This window comes from Branchiostoma belcheri, unplaced genomic scaffold (genome assembly GCF_001625305.1).
Source record: "Branchiostoma belcheri isolate BF01 breed outbred unplaced genomic scaffold, Haploidv18h27 scaffold4, whole genome shotgun sequence".
Taxonomy (NCBI): domain Eukaryota; kingdom Metazoa; phylum Chordata; class Leptocardii; order Amphioxiformes; family Branchiostomatidae; genus Branchiostoma; species Branchiostoma belcheri.
This window is the reverse complement of record NW_017804020.1, coordinates 5,355,334-5,372,651: the sequence shown is the minus strand read 5'-3', so window position 1 is coordinate 5,372,651 and position 17,318 is coordinate 5,355,334. Positions and strand designations below refer to the sequence as shown.

The window sequence follows — 17,318 nt, the reverse complement described above, 5'->3', positions numbered from 1 at the left end:
AGCTTCCGGTATGTCACACAGCACCAATAGGCGCTCTGCTGTAACTTTTCGTGTGCTTACTCCGTGGGTTGTTTGGGAAATAGTAAAACTATGCATAGGAGTCAGCCTGCCGTAGCATTACAATTTGCAACTTTGGCAGACAAATCTATAACGTTAAATGACCAGCCAAGCCTTCTTAAGTTATTCAGCCCTACTTGGCCAATTCAACAATTTTCCTCGTCCACCAAGAGGTCAGGTAGAGACTGCTTTGGTCTGTATACCTTAGAAATCCCGAGAACTAGCTAGGAAAAATCCCGCCGCCGCACCTTGGCAACCATGACCAGGTGGGCCTTCTTACAACAACCACAGGTCGTCAGACTTAAATCTAATCAAGGGTCATCACGTATTCTCATAGGCTATACCTTTCACACGTAGACCACTATGAGGATCCCAACCGCTTCCTAAACTTGGCGTAATGCGCCCTTTGGTTTTCTGTGGCGCGAGGAACCTTAAGTTCCATATTGGCCTGTAGCTTGCCCAGGTGTGTTTACTCTACAGTCAAAACAATCCATTCAAGCCCGCTGCGGCATGGCTTTGTGCTGCGGACGGATACTGTTTCTTCCAGACCCCCACGACTGTAGGTCGATCGGCTCTCTGTCCCACATGGAAAGTCTGCTCGAGTTTTTTATATTCTTGAGGATCCCAGAAATAACAAACGAACAAATAGACAAACAATAAACATGCAGTCCACCCCCAGCGTGGTTAGCGTGTCAGGAGACCGCGGAATGCGAGCAGCAGTAGTTAACGTTACTGATGCGTTTCTGATTTGTTGTGGTTCGACTGAACAAAAACCTCTCCATTCAGGCTACATTGATACAAGGCGTCTTGAAGTGTTCTGTCATAGGGGAGGTGATTTCAGCATAGCACCCGGCTCAAAAATTCTTACTGTGTTACATATGAAAAATGCCATATCTGAATGGTATCAAAGAGATGGTGCCGGTTAGGACAAAAATACAGTACAAACTCAGACTATGGTCCTGAACTGACACGTGTATACATAATAAACGTTCGCGCAAATGATGTTTCGCTCTTTCGTTGCATCAGGTATACACCGTTCGCCACACCTCTTTACTCTCCGCTGTCAGTTCCTGTCACAATATCTGTTCCCATCATTAACGAGATTTGGCGCAAATACCACAGGCACGGTGGCAGGTAGTGCTACTGTTAATGACATTGTATGTTATGTCAACCATGAAATCAATGCGGTTACACATGACGTCGCCACCGTTTAAGATACTTGCTAAGGAGTTAAACTTCCTATGGGATATTAAAGATCATGTTTTGTACGACAAGGTGCTGTTTGTTGGAAGCCTTACCAAGTTTTTCCTCCGTCCCCACTGTGTCCTCCCCACACCTTAATAAGAACCCGTCACCGACACCTGAAGTCCCCGGCACCCATACCTGAAGTACCCGGCAACCCGGGGTAACAAGGCGTCCCGTCACCTTGGGCACAGCGACATGGGTCACGTGGCCGCGGCCCGGGGAGGATCACGTTTCTCCCAACCATGCGTGGCGGAGCGTGACGAGATGATAGCCGGACTAATCACGCCCCCTAGCGGCCGGATCAGGATTTACTTGTACCTGCTGGTTTGACTTTTCAAGCTGTTCACGATGACCTGATCTGCTGCCTGATAATCACGATCAGTAGATTTCGGCAATTAAATCAGTAACTGTTAATAACACCAGTACAAATTCTTCTTGTACCATTCCACATAATTCGTGGTAAGGAAGTTTTCTCTTTCGACCCGGATAGTGAGTGATCGATGATCTGTTTGCTCGGTGTTTTGTCAGGCATATATTTATTTACGCCAGACAGCCCGTGCAGGTGTGTGAACTATGGCGGCTGCTTGCAGCCTTGAAACAGCCCAACTCTGACCAAACCTCGCCAGAACAGGTTCTCATCAAACCACGACGTGGAAGGTAACGTAACTTTGTTCAGAAAGGGTCTCATAACTAAATTTGGAGAGAAAACTGCATCGTGCTTGTCCGACAGGCCATATTTCCCTACTGCCAAACTTGTCCGGTAACTTCTGGTTGTCCAGGTGGCATCCGAATAAAGTTGTCTGGTTTTATGATAGTGTTTTGGCGCACTGTTCCATGTTGTGTACGTGTAGCCTGTATTCCCTGACATGCCCACACTACCAGGGGAGAACCCTGGGAGCCTTAACTAACCCAGCCTTCCAGATTTGATCTTCTAGTGTTGACAGACTTCTGCTGTTTCAGGTTGACTCAGTCTGATGTAGTTGCAGATCCACCGTCATGTGGGGCAGGCGTAGATCAGGTAATCTTCACTTCTATTTGGGTGTCAATTAAGGCATGGTCCAGTACTTATTAAGTATAAAAACTTGTAATAGCTAATTTCATTGAAGTTTGTAACGCTCCCTAAATTGCAGTGTGCTTTAATACTTTCCAGGACCCTGTGCCTCATCAAAAGTTCAAAACTGTATAAGCATTCGTTATAAATAAATACCATCTGCCATCATAACATGCAAATTACAACTTCTGGGAGCCAGCCATATTTCATTACAATGTTTTGCCGATTTCCAAATTATATGTCACTTCATAAATTTAATGATACATGTATCTCTAATTAGCTTAATTATAGTTGTCTATCACCAGGGCCTAGTATTAGATGTCTTCTTCGTGTATGTTTACCCCAGGCATAGTGAGGGCTATACTGTTGCTGTTAGTGGTGGCAGTAGTAGTTTACCATGGAGCAAAGTTTTACATGGACAGTCTAGACAAAGCCACACAACATGAGGTGAAGAATATGGAGCAGGAGGAGACAGAAGAAGGCCCACAGCCAGGTTGGTTTACTTCTACAACTCTTCCTGATGAGAACAAGAGCAGACATGTCATGCTTTATTAAACTGGATGTATAGGTATGGTACAGTGGACAAATTTTGGCAGTTTTCTATTATCTAAATTTACACAATTCTATGATAAAAAAAGTATAAGGCCAGTGTCCAACACAGCATGTACATGTGGTCCTGTATCAGTCCACGCATCTGAAAACAGATTGTTGGAACTTCTCTGGTGTTCAAATTATAAATGTTTTGAAACAAAAGTTTCCACAAGCACCAGTTTGTGCAGCTACAGGTATTATTAACTTTTATTTTCCTGTTTTTATCTGAGCAGTTATTGTGGATGTTGAAGAGAAGAAGGAACAGGTGAAGCCACAAGTGGACATCCCCCCTGGTAAGTGTAGTTATCACCTATTACCCATCGGTCCTGTAGAACCCCTCCATGTATGATTCAGTCCCCTGTAACCATGGGTCATGTTGACCGTACTTGTTTCCCAGTAGATCCTCCTTCATGTGAGATCCACCCCCTGTATCAGTGGGTAATGTTTGTACTTGTGTTGCTGTAGACCCCCCTCCATGTGGGATCCAGCCCCCCTGTAGCAAGGACCAGTTTGCCTTTGTCATCCGCAGTGGACAGGCCCAGAGAGTTGGACCCAGGATCTGTTTTGATGGGAAGGAGTAAGTAAAACATGTTTCCCCATTGGCAGTTTTTTTGCTGAATCCTTTACTGCTTTACTTGTGTTTATTATGATTTTCCCTTGTTTTCACCAGTATAATGAGTGACGACACACACAATGCAGGAAGGGGCATGAACATCGTAGTCATCGATGGTAAGTTATCATCACAGCAAAGTACAGTGATTTGGAAGTTTCATTTTTATCTGTACAAATGGCATAAAATGAAGACTTTCAAAAAATTCAGTCTGTCTTTTTTCTATCATGTGCAGGCCAGTCCAAAGAGGTGTATCAAGTGGACACATTTGACTTATACGATCATGGTGAGACAGTTTGTGCTATTATAGCTGCTCTTGGTAGTCTTTATGAGGTGTTAAGTATGTTTGGCTCATGCTGATTTTTTTACTACAGACCGGTGCTGATGAAGTTTTGTGTTGTGTGACATGTATGGCCCACAGATGATGCTGAGCTCATCAAGTTTCTGCAGAACAGGAAGGATGGCCAGCTGGTCCTGGTTGCTTCCTATGATGATGCTGCCTACAAGTAAGTAAAAACTGTTATGTATTTGATTTACAGTTACTGTGTGTGATAAGTAGTAAGAACTTCAACTCTGAGCTGGTTCACTCAGCATCTTATAAATGTAAAATAATATTAGAAGGGTTTTTTTCCCTGTGTCATAGGCAAGTTTGTGTACAGTTATTCTCTTGTGTTCTCTCAGGTTGACAGATGAGTCCAGGGACCTGCTCTCAGCGCTGGGAAGTCAACACATCAAGACCCTGAAGTTCCGGGACAGCTGGGTGTTCCTGGGGTACAAGGGCAGCCATGGACCCCCGCCCAAGGAGGAGGTGGGTCGGCCTTCACACACCTGATTCAACTCTGCACCTGTCAGACAGGTGTTTGCACACCTGATTCATCTCTACACCTGTCAGACAGGTGTTCCTGATTCATCTCTCCACCTGTCAGACAGGTGTTTCACACCTGATACATGTTTGCGCCTGTCAGGTGTTTGCCCACCTGTTTCATCTTTGCTGGAAGTGCACGTGTTAGACATTTGTTTTGCACACCTGTCAGGTAGTAAATAGCCTCTCTCTTCCCCAGGTGCAGCACCACGTGGACAAGCAGGACGAGTGGCCGCAGCAGGCTGAGATCCAGGGCTGTGCACCCCTGCCAAGTAAGGAGTTCTAACTACATGTAGCCAGCAATGCCCTGGCAGGGATAAGGTGAACAGTAGGGAGGTTTCTCAAGGTTCTTACTGGTTGAGACATGTTGATAGAAGTGTGTGTCCAACAAGACTGTCCAACAAGTGCCTGCTTATCATGATGCATTAGGTATCCATGCCAGGAATACATAAGTGCCTGATAATCGTGATACATTAGGTGTCCATGCCAGACATGAACAAATGCCAGAAACAGTAGAGTCTTCCACTGCATGCACAAGCTATGGTTAACTTCATGGCAATATAGCAATAATCAGTTTTCCATTTCGCTATAAGTTAAAGACAGTTTTGTTTCAGTTTCTTTATGTGTTGAGGACAATTTTGGTCTCAAAAAAATTATAATCTATAAAAATCTATAAAAATCAGATATTAGACATCAGACATAATTCCAGCTCCTTGATTTAGGAATCTTTACGTCAGACTCTATGATGCAGAACTGGTGGGAAAGTACCTATTTCAATGCCTAGGCTGTTATGTGCAATTTTTAGCAACTTTTATCAAAAAAGATTTATGCCTAATATTGTTTGTGATGTCATGATTTTACTAAAAAACATTCCAAGACTGATTTTATAGCTCAACAAAGATTAAGGTCTTAAGGTTTTATTGGGATGGGATGCCGTATCCTTACTGATAAATAGCTATATAACAGAAGAGATGTGTTACATGAGACCTTAGACATTAGTTAAGTTAGGAAAGATTATTTTATTGCAAGAATGAAATTATTTTCTTCTCATCCATGCAAAAATTGATCACCGCATCAACCTTTGTCAGGTTGGATCCTAGTAACACAGTCAGATAAGAAAATATGTCCAGTATTTAGTTTTGTACAGAATAAACCACAGTATACTCCTATGTTGTGACTGTCTTATTTTCTGCTTTTTCACTATAGGTTTGAGAAAGGATGAAGAAATCAATATGCATACATTTAGTCTTCGTTGAATAACAACTAAAAAGCTTGACAAACCTGATTTAGCAAATAACAGCAATCATGACACATAGTGAAAAGGCAACTATAATGATAATAGGGAATACTTGTGCTAGGAGATAATGAACATGAATAATTGAGGTACGGGAGAAAGGTCATTAACAAACTTCCCCATTCAAAATTAACTTCAGGTGTCTGCATGTCCATGGAGCTGCCACAGCACACTCGAAGTCAACTGCATCAAAACTAAAATCTATGCTCATAGTGCCCACAAAATATAGATGTCCTGGTGATGGAAGATGAGTCTGATATAAGAGGGTGGGCTGCTTCTGTGTTTTGTAGCTGCAGTTCAGGAGCAGCAGCCGAAGGGTGCCGGAGCTGCAGTTCAAGAGCAGCAGTCGGGGGGCGCTGGTGAGAACAGCTGTGCGATGTACTCCACCCACTGTGATGCAGGCTCTCCCGTCTATGTGTTTGCTGGGGACAAAACCAAGAATCATTGGCCTGAGATATGTGTCAATGGACAATAGTATGTCTCTAAGTTTTATTTGGCAGTTTTGTTGTCACTTGTAATAGAAATCCCTTAAACAAAATTTGCCAACAGACAATGCCATCATCTTACATTCCCTAGACAGTCTTCTGACCTCAGCATCAGGGTGTGTCAATGACCATGCTACCGGTAATTTTGTCTTGCAGCCATTAAATGTAGATTTGTGGCCACATATTGACCTATGACCATAACTTTGAGACTGATATCAAATTAATCATGTTTATAGTGATCCTGTTTGATCCTGCAATGTTATCAGGGGAGGGAAGCAGACCTCAGGGTGAGAGTCAGAGGTGTGTTTGTAACTGCTCGTATCTGAGGTGTGTTTGTAACTGCTCATATCTCAGGTGTGTTTGTAACTGCTTGTATCTCCTGCAGTGTGATCAGGGGAGGGATGATCGGCTGGCGAGGACTGAACGTGGTTGTGGTGGACAGTGAGTGTTAAGTCTGTTGTACCCTTGTCAATGTGGTTCCTGTTCAACCTCTGTCACAAAGTTGCTTTATTCCACTGTGGCCTTAACATTAATTCACAATTCTCATCAAATCTGTAACCTCCCAAATTAAAACGGGAGTTGAAGTCTGTGAATACTGTACAACTTACACAGATGGGCATTCAACTGTCTGGGCCACTTCTGAAATCTGACATGTGAAATTTTTCCATCATCAAAGTCAAACAGAATACTGCATGCAGTGATCACTGGTCATTCTGTTTTCCATGCAGGTAGGACATTCCAGGTCACTCAGTCTAAAAACATTGACACCTATGAGAAAGGTGAGTTTTAAACCACCTGTGTGCATGCTTCTCATGCCTGTTTTTGTTTTATTATGTGTCCTTGTGTCTTACAGATTTAACAATTAAGTTTTATTGTGGTATCATAATCATTATGGTAACCAGATTTCTTTTTGTTCAATGTTCCAGGAGTTCTACTCTATTTGGCCATACATCAATCTATGTTTTTTTATACATTACGAGGCTTGTGTCTTTCACAGGTTTATAACTGTAATGATGGAACAGTCTTTGAGGCATAAAGTCTAGTAGCTCAGAGAGTGACAGACAGTATTACAGTGTCCATATATCCAATGTCTGAAATAGCCCATCACACTACTGTATGTACCAGTAATATATTATCCCATCTCTGTTGTCTCCTGTTTGTAGGGAGTTCTGAGCTGGAGGACCTTGTATGGAAACTAGACGAGACCAGCCTGGTGATGATAGCAACTTATGATGAGGCCTCTCGCAAGTAAGCTCATTTATACTGTAGCAACTTGCATCACGCAGGGAAGCTCATTTTTTCTGGTGGCAACTTATGACAACTCACATTTGCTACATGGTTGTACTAAGCTAAAGATTTTTCTTCCTTTTTCAGATTGTCGTCCTATGCTCGAAGCCTTCTCACCGACATGGGGAGTTCAAAGGTCAAGGACCTAGGGTACCGAGACAGCTGGGTCTTCATCGGGCAGAAGGGCATTGTGGGAGTTTCTCCATATGAAAAGGTTGGTTCATGCTGTTTTGAACAACTTAAAAGACAGAGCAAATTGTTGATGCCATTCATCATCCAGTCAGATTTGTGGACCAGAAAGTCCTTCATATAAGTTTACTAGATATGTGCTGTGAATAGAATTGTAGAGAATTCTTGGATGAATTGCTAAGTGCATAGTAGTTGATTTCCTCTTCTGAAGGTCTCTGTAGAACATTTAAGTCAAGTCCTGTTTTCTTTGCAGCATGAGAAAGGCGGGGCCGGCAACTTTGGTGGTGCTGTGGAGATCAAGGCATGTTTGACCCAGAAATGTGAGTAAATGTTGGGAGGATCTGTAGTTCATGACATTCTGTGGTCAAAAGGTAAATAAATACAGTCAAACCTAAGGCCTGGTCGCAAAACCCACTCAAGGGACTGAGGAAAACTCAGTGCTGAGCTGAGGCCCAGACAGGCATGTGGTTAGCTATGACAGGTGGTTGGCTTAGCAGGTCTGACTGTTATATTATGCCATTGTGTATTTTTGTACTAGCTTCTGTCATGTACATGCATTTATAGAACATGCCTATGCGGTTTCTGTAGATTTTGAACTTGAGAAATGTTCTGGCAATCAACAAGTTTGGCCAAAGGTTATTGACAATGTGCATTGAGGGTTCTATGGGAGATAGGTGACAATGTGAACATCTGAGTGATTAGAGGGGGATCTGATCAGCTGTTCATTTTCTGTGCAGTGATTGGTGAGAAGCAGGACGATACCAACCACCCCACAAACAGCAAGAGGAAGGCTTTCTGTGATACATACGGCCAGGGTGGAGACTATGGAGACTTCTGCGCAGGTAGGTGTGACACAAGACAGGCAAGGGACATCTCCTGGTGCACTGGATGGCTGAGTTTCATCAATTGTATGAAAAGTATTTTATTATTATAACAGTGTTATATTCAACTTTGACTTCCTTTTTATTAATATATTCCCAAGCTTCTCTGAGCTTTGAGAACATTGTGAGGAAAAGGAACAGACTTGTTAAGATTATTGTATATTAAGTATATCTCATCTCATCTCACTTACTTTCTTCCATGCAGAGGAGAATCAGAAGGAGTCATTGTCCCCAGCACCATTAGGTGACCAGCAGGACTTGAAGGAGAATGCTGTGTTCTCCACACCTATCGTCGTCATTGCAAGTAGGTGTCTCCTTCCCTTTAGTCAGTAAAGAGAAATATTGCTGACCCCCCTCACAAATGTTGAAAAGTCCCCATTGGGATAAAGTGCGGCTTTTGGAAGAAACCTGAAAACAAATCTGTGGATAGAAACAACAGACTGAGTATGGATAACCTGATAGAGATGCTATTTGTAAAGCAATTTGTTAATTTTGTAAGAATTAAATTCTTTCAGAGGTTGCCTATACTGTACATGTAGGTCTGCTTTTGTAGGGCATTTGGGTCAGTCACCCACAGATCACAGCAAAGTGGAGATCAGGATGCTGCTAGCATCATACCATTCCCAGAGGCCTCTTAATACACACATTAGAATTCTGGCCATGTTGAAGCATTTTAGTTAACGTGAACAGGAATTCTCTGACCTCCTGTCTGGTTTTTGTTGTGTGAAGTAGAGCAGAGACAATGAGAATTGATGAGAAGTCCTTAGTGTTAGGAGCAGACCTGCAGCCACCAGGGTCCAGTCTGGGGATGAATGTGTGGGCTGATGGCTGACCCATGATCAAGGGCTGATTGGTCCAGCCTTGTGTGATATTATCAAGCAAACAAAGGGCACCAACGGAATATCACGGATTATCAGTAGGACTGGCTCAAACTCGAAGTGGGAGTATGACATACACCAGTAAGAAACAAAACTGGAATCACAGATGAAACAATTTGTTCTTCAGTGTTGAGGATCTTATTTCTTTGAGACCGTATGAAGCACAATGCTGTGTGTAATTGACATTTCATATCACACCTGTCAGAGAAAGTAGCATTCGCTGCTTGTGGAGGACTGGTGTTACCATGAATGTTACACAACAGCCACACCATTGACGTTCCCCTGTTGTGTGTCCCACAGGGACAGCTCTGAACCTGGTGCAGCAGACTCTGGAGTCTCTCCGACTGCAGCCCGGCATTAACCCCAGAATGGTCCAGGTAACACACACACAGTTCGGTGGAACTAGCCTGGTATCAGCTAACAAGGCTGGATACCAGGCTACAGTCAGGAACTACATGCACATAATGTGTTTAGAAATTCTATAGGTTATCTATTCTAACAGAGATATTCAACCATGCTTCCATTCTGATTGGACATTGTGTATCATCAGACTTTTAAATCCCCACTGAACACTCAGTAGGATAGCCTAGCCTTTGTATCCCCCCAGTGTGTCGTTTCTCTTTTTGCTGCCCAACTTTGATGACTGGCTCTGTTACTGAAGCAAGTAAAATACACATAAATGCTACACATCTGTATGATGCAGGTCTGCTACACATCTTTACCCCACAGGCCCACTACACATCTACACCCCACAGGCCCACTACATATCTACACTCCACAGGCCCACTACACATCTGCACCCCGTAGACCCACTACACATCTGCACCCCACAGGCCCACTACACATTTGCACTCCACAGGCCCACTACACATCTGCACTCTTCAGGCCCACTACACATCTGCACCCCACAGGCCCACTACACATCTGCATCATAATCATCCTCACTGTGTCATCCCATCCGCAGGTCATGAGCGATGGTTCCTTTGATGAACCCCAGAAACTGACAGATCTCTATAGCTTCCAATGGCAGAGTCTTCAGCCAACTACCAAATATGTCTGTAAGTATGGCAGAGCCATCAGCCAACCAACAATTGTGTGCAAATGTGTGTGTATGTGTAAGTGCGTGTGTTTGTGTGTGTTTGTGTGTCTTTGTGCTCACAGTTCAAGTGTGCAGCCATCATGCCCACTAATGATTTCTTTGTTTGTTTCAGACCAGATGCATCATGCCATGACTCGAGTCTTTCAGACCTTCAAAGATTCGGTTAGTCTTTCTTCAGTTTTGTCAACTAAACTGTGCACAATTCCAGACAACACCAAACCAACTGTGGCATTTTTGTCTTACTGTCTTGTATATAATTAATTCAGTCCATTTATTTCTCCAATTCTTTGTCTTAATATCGTTTAGAAGTATGCAATATTTATGGACGAAGGCTTCAGGGCAAGGCCAGGGTTCCTGCGCTATTTTGCCCAGACTTTATCCCTGCTGGATCAAGATGACTCCATCTTCAGTGTGTCTGCCTGGAACCACAACGGTGAGCTGATACTGTCTATACCCTTAAACTCAGCACAAAGGGTTAATGGTTTATTACAGGTAGATTACTTTAATATAGAGGCAGTATATCCAATCTTTGGAAGGATGATACCTGCTGTGAATGTTTTTTTTGCATTCTAGCCAATGTTGACATTATTCTGATTCTGTGCAGGTTTTGAAGGGCTTTCCCAAGATGCCAGCCTTCTCTACAGAACTGAAGATTTCCCAGCAACTGGGTGAGCATTGTTAATTACATTTGTATTTCCAAACAACTCAATGTATTCCTGTGTATTGATGCTCCTCCCAAAATGTTCATGATGTTTAGAATGTGTCACACCTCCAGAGCTGGCAAGTACTTTCGTCAATGAAGCATTGCACTGTGTGATAAGTGAGTTCTGCTACTGCTTATTCCATATCTGATGTCAACTACAGGACATGGGTAAACATTGTTGTGTGTTAGCAGAAGCATCTAGCTGCTGGAGTTCAGCTGCAAGAATGTTGTATAGTTCTGGGCACAAAGAAACAAGTACTACTACTGTTTAAGTTATATTTGCAACTGTGACATTGGGTGACAGCTGACCCTTAGTTGGCTGCATATGTAGCTGTGCATGTAACAAAACATCTAACAGCTGAAGTTACTCCTATTTTAGATGGGTTGTGCGGAGATCAGTGTGGGAGTCAGAGGTCAGAGGGAAGGAAGGAGCCTGCTGTATGGTCTTGTGAGTATGGACTACTGACAAACAGCCTATAGTATTGAAACAAGCAAACAACCTACATACACTGCTCTTTATCCTATTAATAGATAACATTAGTCTTACAGCTAAACCTCTGTGATAGTTAATTTGATACCTGTTCTCTTTCTGGAATCTGTGCAGTAATGTTTTGAACTGTTGGTCTGATTGATGATGGCCTTTCAGTAAACATAGATCAATCAGATACCTCATAAGCACACAAAGAAGGGATATCTTCTTGGTGTTGACTACAGCTCCTAAAACTCTCTCAGCATGTAGAGTTGAAAACCTATATTTGCCTACTGAAGTTCTTTTCAACTGCAATCCATGGCATTGCTGGTTTTGTTGGACCTGAAGGGGTGGGAAGTTATCCTACCCACAATAACCATGTTCTATTCAACTGCAGTCCCTGGCATGGCTGGTTTGGTGGGGACCTGAAAGGCAAGGAGGTTGTTGTACCAGATGTGTCACGTGTGGAGTACATCGTGAAGGAAGGTCTGTTTGAGGACGACAAGTTCAGACAAAAATACTTCCCTGGGCGCAGGTCAAACAGGTACAAACAAACAAACAAACAAACATATATGTGTTCAGACAAACATGTAAGCGCAACATGCGATTTCTGTTCCTGAAATTTAGAATTAAAAAAAACTGTGTGTTTTATAGTTAACACAGTCTGTATGTTTGACTAGCGAGCCCCAGCAAGATGTATCTGATGTACAGAAGATGAACAAAGATGCATATGAGGAGGAGGTGAAACATCTCATCAGCTCCAGCACACCTGTCCAGTCCTCCCAATTCTCCACATGCCTTATACAACAGGAACATTTCAGTGGGCCATCTGAGAAAGGGTACGTAAGACCACCATAGAAAGGGTATTACTACAGAGAACATGAGTTACATGAGAAAGGGAAGCTTAAAGGGTAAGGTTACCTCAGCGGGTGATACAGCCCAAAATACAATTTCCTCCCATCTAAGTCTGGTCAACACTGACGTCAACACACAAGATCAGCAAGCAAGTAAATCTTTTGATTCAGGGTTGTTACCATCACTTTAGTGTTGCTATGTGCGTTGGCTTTGACATGCTTTCAGTAAAATCCCTTCAAGTGTTCAAATCTCAGTCTTTTGTAACTTAAGAATATCTATACGGATTTTTAAAATCTCTGTATATTTTTACTTCACCACACAGGAAGGTCTTTACTGTCTACTTCAAACAAGAAAATCCAACAGACAGAAGAGTTCTACAGAAACTGTGCAGCTGCTTTGGCTTGTTCAGAATGGATGATGACCTACGAGGGCTACACAAGAACATGCTTAGGTATGCATGGATACTTATTGATAATAAACTTCAAAAAATTTCCAAAACTGGTCAGGTAAACAGACAACTTAAAAATGTCCTATCGAAACAAGAAAACAACAGCACTAAGAAATAGACTGTTTTTCAGGAATAGAGTGTTTTTCAGTAAATACTTGTATGTGTAGCCAGGGTCAGACACTAAATCTTGTTGTTTGCTTGTTTTCCCAGGTTCACATATGATGGAAATCAGTATCTACTGGTTGGGTCTGAGTCTCCCTACAATGTTCTGAAGCCTAATGACCTGACAGCTGTCATGACTGACACAGGGGCAACAGCATAGGGCAGTGTACAACAATGTAGCATTGCAGGGGGGAGTATAGCACAGCAAGGACAGTATAGGACAGCAGGGACAGTATAGGACAGCAGGGACAGTATAGCACAGCAGGGACAGTATAGCACAGCAGGGATAGTATAGGACAGCAGGGATAGTATAGGATAGCAGGGACAGTATATGACAGCAGGGACTTTGACAGTATTTGACAGAAGGGGCAGTATATGACAGAAGGGACAGTATATGACAGAGAAGATGAAGATGAAGAGAAGTATGTTTTTGATGGCTTTATTTTTTATAGCTCGGGTAAAACAGGTATCACCTGTTGCCCTGATAAGAAGACTCCCAAGTGCAATAGAAAAGCTTGTGAAAGATGTAAAAATTAACTGAATGGGCACTGTAGTCCAGAAATCTATGCAACATGTAAAGCTTGTTACAGTATCTTCTGTTACAGTAATACTCACTACTGTCCGCTTCTCCAACTTTGATGTCGTTCAATCAACAAGTTTATACAAAACAATCAGTTACAACACATGTCCGTTACCTATGTTGATACAGCACCACTTTTTAAAATGAATTTAGGCAGAAAAGCTGCCTTCCCACAGGAAAAGACTGCCACTGGAGATGTGCATGTAAGAACTGCAGCTGTTTTATCATGAGTAAGAAGTTTATTGATTTTGTCTCTGCTAAGTAATGATGTTGATAATGCTTGTGCATTACTCAAGTTTAGGCAGCTCATAGCTTTTTCAAATGAAAATCATCCAAGGGAAAAGTGTAATTTTCTCTGGACAGTACAGTACAGTACAGTAGTGTTAGCTGTTCAGTTTTGCAGACCCCAACTTTGCTGCTACATAGGTGATATGGAAGTATCCTTATTTAGAGCTATGCACTTAGGAGTTGTTTGTGCAATGTACTGACTGATTATACACCTAAAGGTGGGTTACAAAGGAACAACCTCTTGCCGTGATATGACAGCACTCCTGGTGGATGGCAAGAGTTTTGAAAGTATTTTATTTATTTCATTTTGTCGCTTTGGTTTGGAAAGGACAAAAGAGAATTAAAAAGAGGACCTGCATAAATAGTGGGCTCCAAAAGAAATTTGTATCCCCTGATCAGTGTGTAAATAATTTCCCTTTGTAAACTGGTATATAACAGAAATCCTGAGCAAGAGCCTTTATAAGAGAGTTCTATAACTTGTTTTTTTCAGAAATGCATTAGCAATCAATGAGTTTATAGATGAAGAGGGTTTGCAGGTTGGGGGTTCATTTTCTATTATTATGTCAAAAGCCAGAGTGGGCCTCTTGGCCTGAGTATATATGATGTAACGTTACATGTATGTATAAATGAATGAATGGAGTTTATTGCACATGAACTGCTAGATACTTCAGCAGTGTGGAATATTAGGCAAGCATATGGGAGGTTATAAGAATGAAGGTTGCACCTTAGTCATTGGAACATGGTTTATCTTTATATTTTTGGACAAGAATTTGGACTGAATGTAGATAAATCTGCAATTAGGCTATATAGAACAGGCTTTGTTAATGATTAATAAACTACCATGGTATATAACCATAGTGATGATTTGCTCATCATTTAATATATAATATATTTACAGGCAGTTTTAAACCTTACGAAAGTCGCAGTACTTTTGTTGTGTTAACAAAGTTCTACATATATTTCTGTTAAGTATAGAGCTTTTTATTAGAAGTAAAAAACACAATAACACGTTTTATACACTTGCGTTGATAACTTACTTATCAAAGTCCAAGCTCTGCATGAGATTTTTGTGAAGAGTTTCTTTGCGATGTCTCCACCATGTATACACCGCCACTACACCGGTACCGAACACTATGAGTACAACACCGCCAGACTTAAGCGGACTGGGCAACTCTGATAGAACGATGTAGTCCAACAGCACTGCAAGAGGTATGGTGAAAGTCTTGATGGTGGCAGTGATCCCCGCCTTTTCCGTCTTCAGTGACAGGTTTGTAGCAAATTGCGCGCCGCAGTCACACAGACACAGCCCGATAACATAACCCACCGTCTGTGCCGACATCGCCCAAATCGGGGTCTCAAACAAGTACGTCAGTCCGAGTAGCACGACCGCTCCTGGCAGGCTGGCGTAGAAGAGAACGGTTAGAACGGAGACCTTCTGTACACCGATAAGCGACCGTGCGATGATCAGACTTGGAGCTTTGCAGAAAGTTGCTGCGAAGGGAATCAGAATGGACACCGTCAGACGCTGCGTGGACGAAGTGTTCTCCGTGATTAATCCATAAGTGACTACTACAACACCGGCTACGTTGAGAACGATTCCAAAACAATTCACGACGCCCACAGTTTCCTTCATGAACAAAAATCCAATACAGACCGAGGCCAAAGGCAATGATCCCTTTATGATGCCGAAGGCGATCCCAGGGAAAAGGAAGACGAAGGACATGAACTGGAAGACAGATCCAGCGTTCTCAGTAATAGTCGACAGCACCATGAGTAGAGTTTGTCGTCCGTTTTCAGTTGTCAGTTTTGGTCTAAAGAAGGGCAGGAAGAGCAAGACAGCGAGGGTCTCCCCAAGTTTGGTGACGAAGATCAGCTGCAGCCCAGGTATGCCTGCCTGGCTGCCCAGGGCCATAAACTGTGACGCGGTGGCGGACAGAACTGTGTTCAGCAGAGCATACAGCACACCGGCTCCGGGTGTCAGGTAAGTCTGTGCAAAACCGGCGCCTTCTTGGTCTGTGGTCTCTTCGTTATAGGTTGCTGTCGCCATGTCCGCAAGCTAGCTGACCTGACCTTGGAAAGCCTGTCACCTGGCCTGAAAGAATTACGAAGGCTGGCAGTTGTTGGGCCGGCAGTACGACTCTTTTCTCGCCATAGGCGGCAGGCGTTCCGCACCAACACTGCCGTCCCTGAAGGAGAGGAGAGAGGCCGCACCTGTGTCTCTCTTCAAGGCCATGCTGAGTCCTGAACACCCCCTGCACGACCTGGTTCCTGCCCAGAGAGTCTGCCACAGGAAGAGCACTGAGGAACGGTCATAACATCACAGTTCTCCATGCAATAACCAAACTGCAGCAGTCATTCCTGTATTGCGCCATAAGACTTTACAACAACTCACCTTCTGGGTCTTCAATATAAACTGAACCTGACTTGACTGGATGCAATCAGTATGGACATTGTGTATATGTCACAGGGGAGATTGGAATCCAGGGGGATCCGGAATCCTCCTAGGGGAGATTGGAATCCCTATCTCCCCTAAGAGAATCTGGAATCCTCCTAGGAAAGATTGGAATCCTGATATTCAGATCCCAATTCATCTTGTATTTAACCCCCTTGGTAGAAGAAATACTAAAATTCATAGATTGAATCATTTCACACCTAAACTTTCAACTATTTCAGCATAGGCAATATATATATACTGCTTTCTGCTGCTGTTCATCCTCCGCCATCACTTGTTCAGTATGCTGTCGGTCACTTTGACTGGCTTGGTAGGGGAAACAATCCCTTATATACCAAGTCACTAACAAACTGAAAAAACTGGCTTTTGAGTCACTATCTCACAATGGCCTGATATGCAAATATCCGAGTCTGATTTACATATTCACTTACCTATGCTGAAATTGATTGAAAGTTTAGGTGTGAAATAACTCAGTCTATTTTCCCAAGCATTTTGATGCAATCAGAATTTCTCCTTTTAAAATTGGACATTGTCCTGTAAGAATTCCCACTTGTCCTAGGACAAATTCCAATCTCCCCTAGGAGGATTCCGGATCCCCCTGGATTCCAATCTCCCCTGTGACATATACGAGTACATGTACCTGTTTTGAAGTGACTTTTATCAGGCTTGACAGGGCTGTTGAGAATTTTATCTACGGTGCCTGACTTAATTACTGTGGTTCAAGGATATCTGTGAGGATGGGTGGAGCAGCCTGTATCAAATACAAATTGAATTTGAATTGATATGAAATTATACGTCAATCTGAAATCATTTACATGCAAGTTTACGGGTC

General features: G+C 42.8%; 2 protein-coding genes across 2 annotated transcripts; one reads left to right on the top strand and one right to left on the bottom strand.

Annotated features, from left to right (window-relative positions):
* Positions 1 to 1,841: 1,841 nt before the first annotated feature.
* LOC109477415 (protein O-linked-mannose beta-1,2-N-acetylglucosaminyltransferase 1-like) lies at positions 1,842 to 13,499 on the top strand. Its single transcript, XM_019778675.1, has 28 exons — positions 1,842 to 1,959; positions 2,263 to 2,320; positions 2,700 to 2,846; positions 3,178 to 3,237; positions 3,410 to 3,521; positions 3,615 to 3,673; positions 3,790 to 3,840; positions 3,976 to 4,060; positions 4,236 to 4,362; positions 4,616 to 4,688; positions 6,001 to 6,184; positions 6,581 to 6,636; positions 6,924 to 6,974; positions 7,359 to 7,443; positions 7,570 to 7,696; positions 7,925 to 7,991; positions 8,409 to 8,513; positions 8,758 to 8,856; positions 9,731 to 9,807; positions 10,395 to 10,488; positions 10,642 to 10,691; positions 10,836 to 10,962; positions 11,134 to 11,197; positions 11,612 to 11,680; positions 12,099 to 12,245; positions 12,382 to 12,540; positions 12,879 to 13,007; positions 13,215 to 13,499. The coding sequence occupies exons 2-28, from the start codon at positions 2,299 to 2,301 to the stop codon at positions 13,324 to 13,326; spliced, it is 2,538 nt and encodes an 845-aa protein (XP_019634234.1). The 5' UTR covers positions 1,842 to 1,959; positions 2,263 to 2,298; the 3' UTR covers positions 13,327 to 13,499.
* Positions 13,500 to 14,730: 1,231 nt separating this feature from the next.
* Positions 14,731 to 16,337, bottom strand: LOC109477416. The gene has a single exon (XM_019778677.1). The coding sequence runs from the start codon at positions 16,079 to 16,081 to the stop codon at positions 15,068 to 15,070; it is 1,014 nt and encodes a 337-aa protein (XP_019634236.1). The 5' UTR covers positions 16,082 to 16,337; the 3' UTR covers positions 14,731 to 15,067.
* Positions 16,338 to 17,318: the final 981 nt, after the last annotated feature.

Excerpts from the sequence above, each read along its gene's own strand:
- LOC109477416 (XM_019778677.1), bottom strand. The coding sequence starts at position 16,081 with ATGGCGACAGCAACCTATAACGAAGAGACCACAGACCAAGAAGGCGCC.
- LOC109477415 (XM_019778675.1), top strand. The coding sequence starts at position 2,299 with ATGTGGGGCAGGCGTAGATCAG. Across the intron at positions 3,841-3,975 it reads ATTTGACTTATACGATCATG|ATGATGCTGAGCTCATCAAG; the intron begins GTGAGACAGTTT and ends TATGGCCCACAG. Across the intron at positions 8,514-8,757 it reads CTATGGAGACTTCTGCGCAG|AGGAGAATCAGAAGGAGTCA; the intron begins GTAGGTGTGACA and ends TCTTCCATGCAG.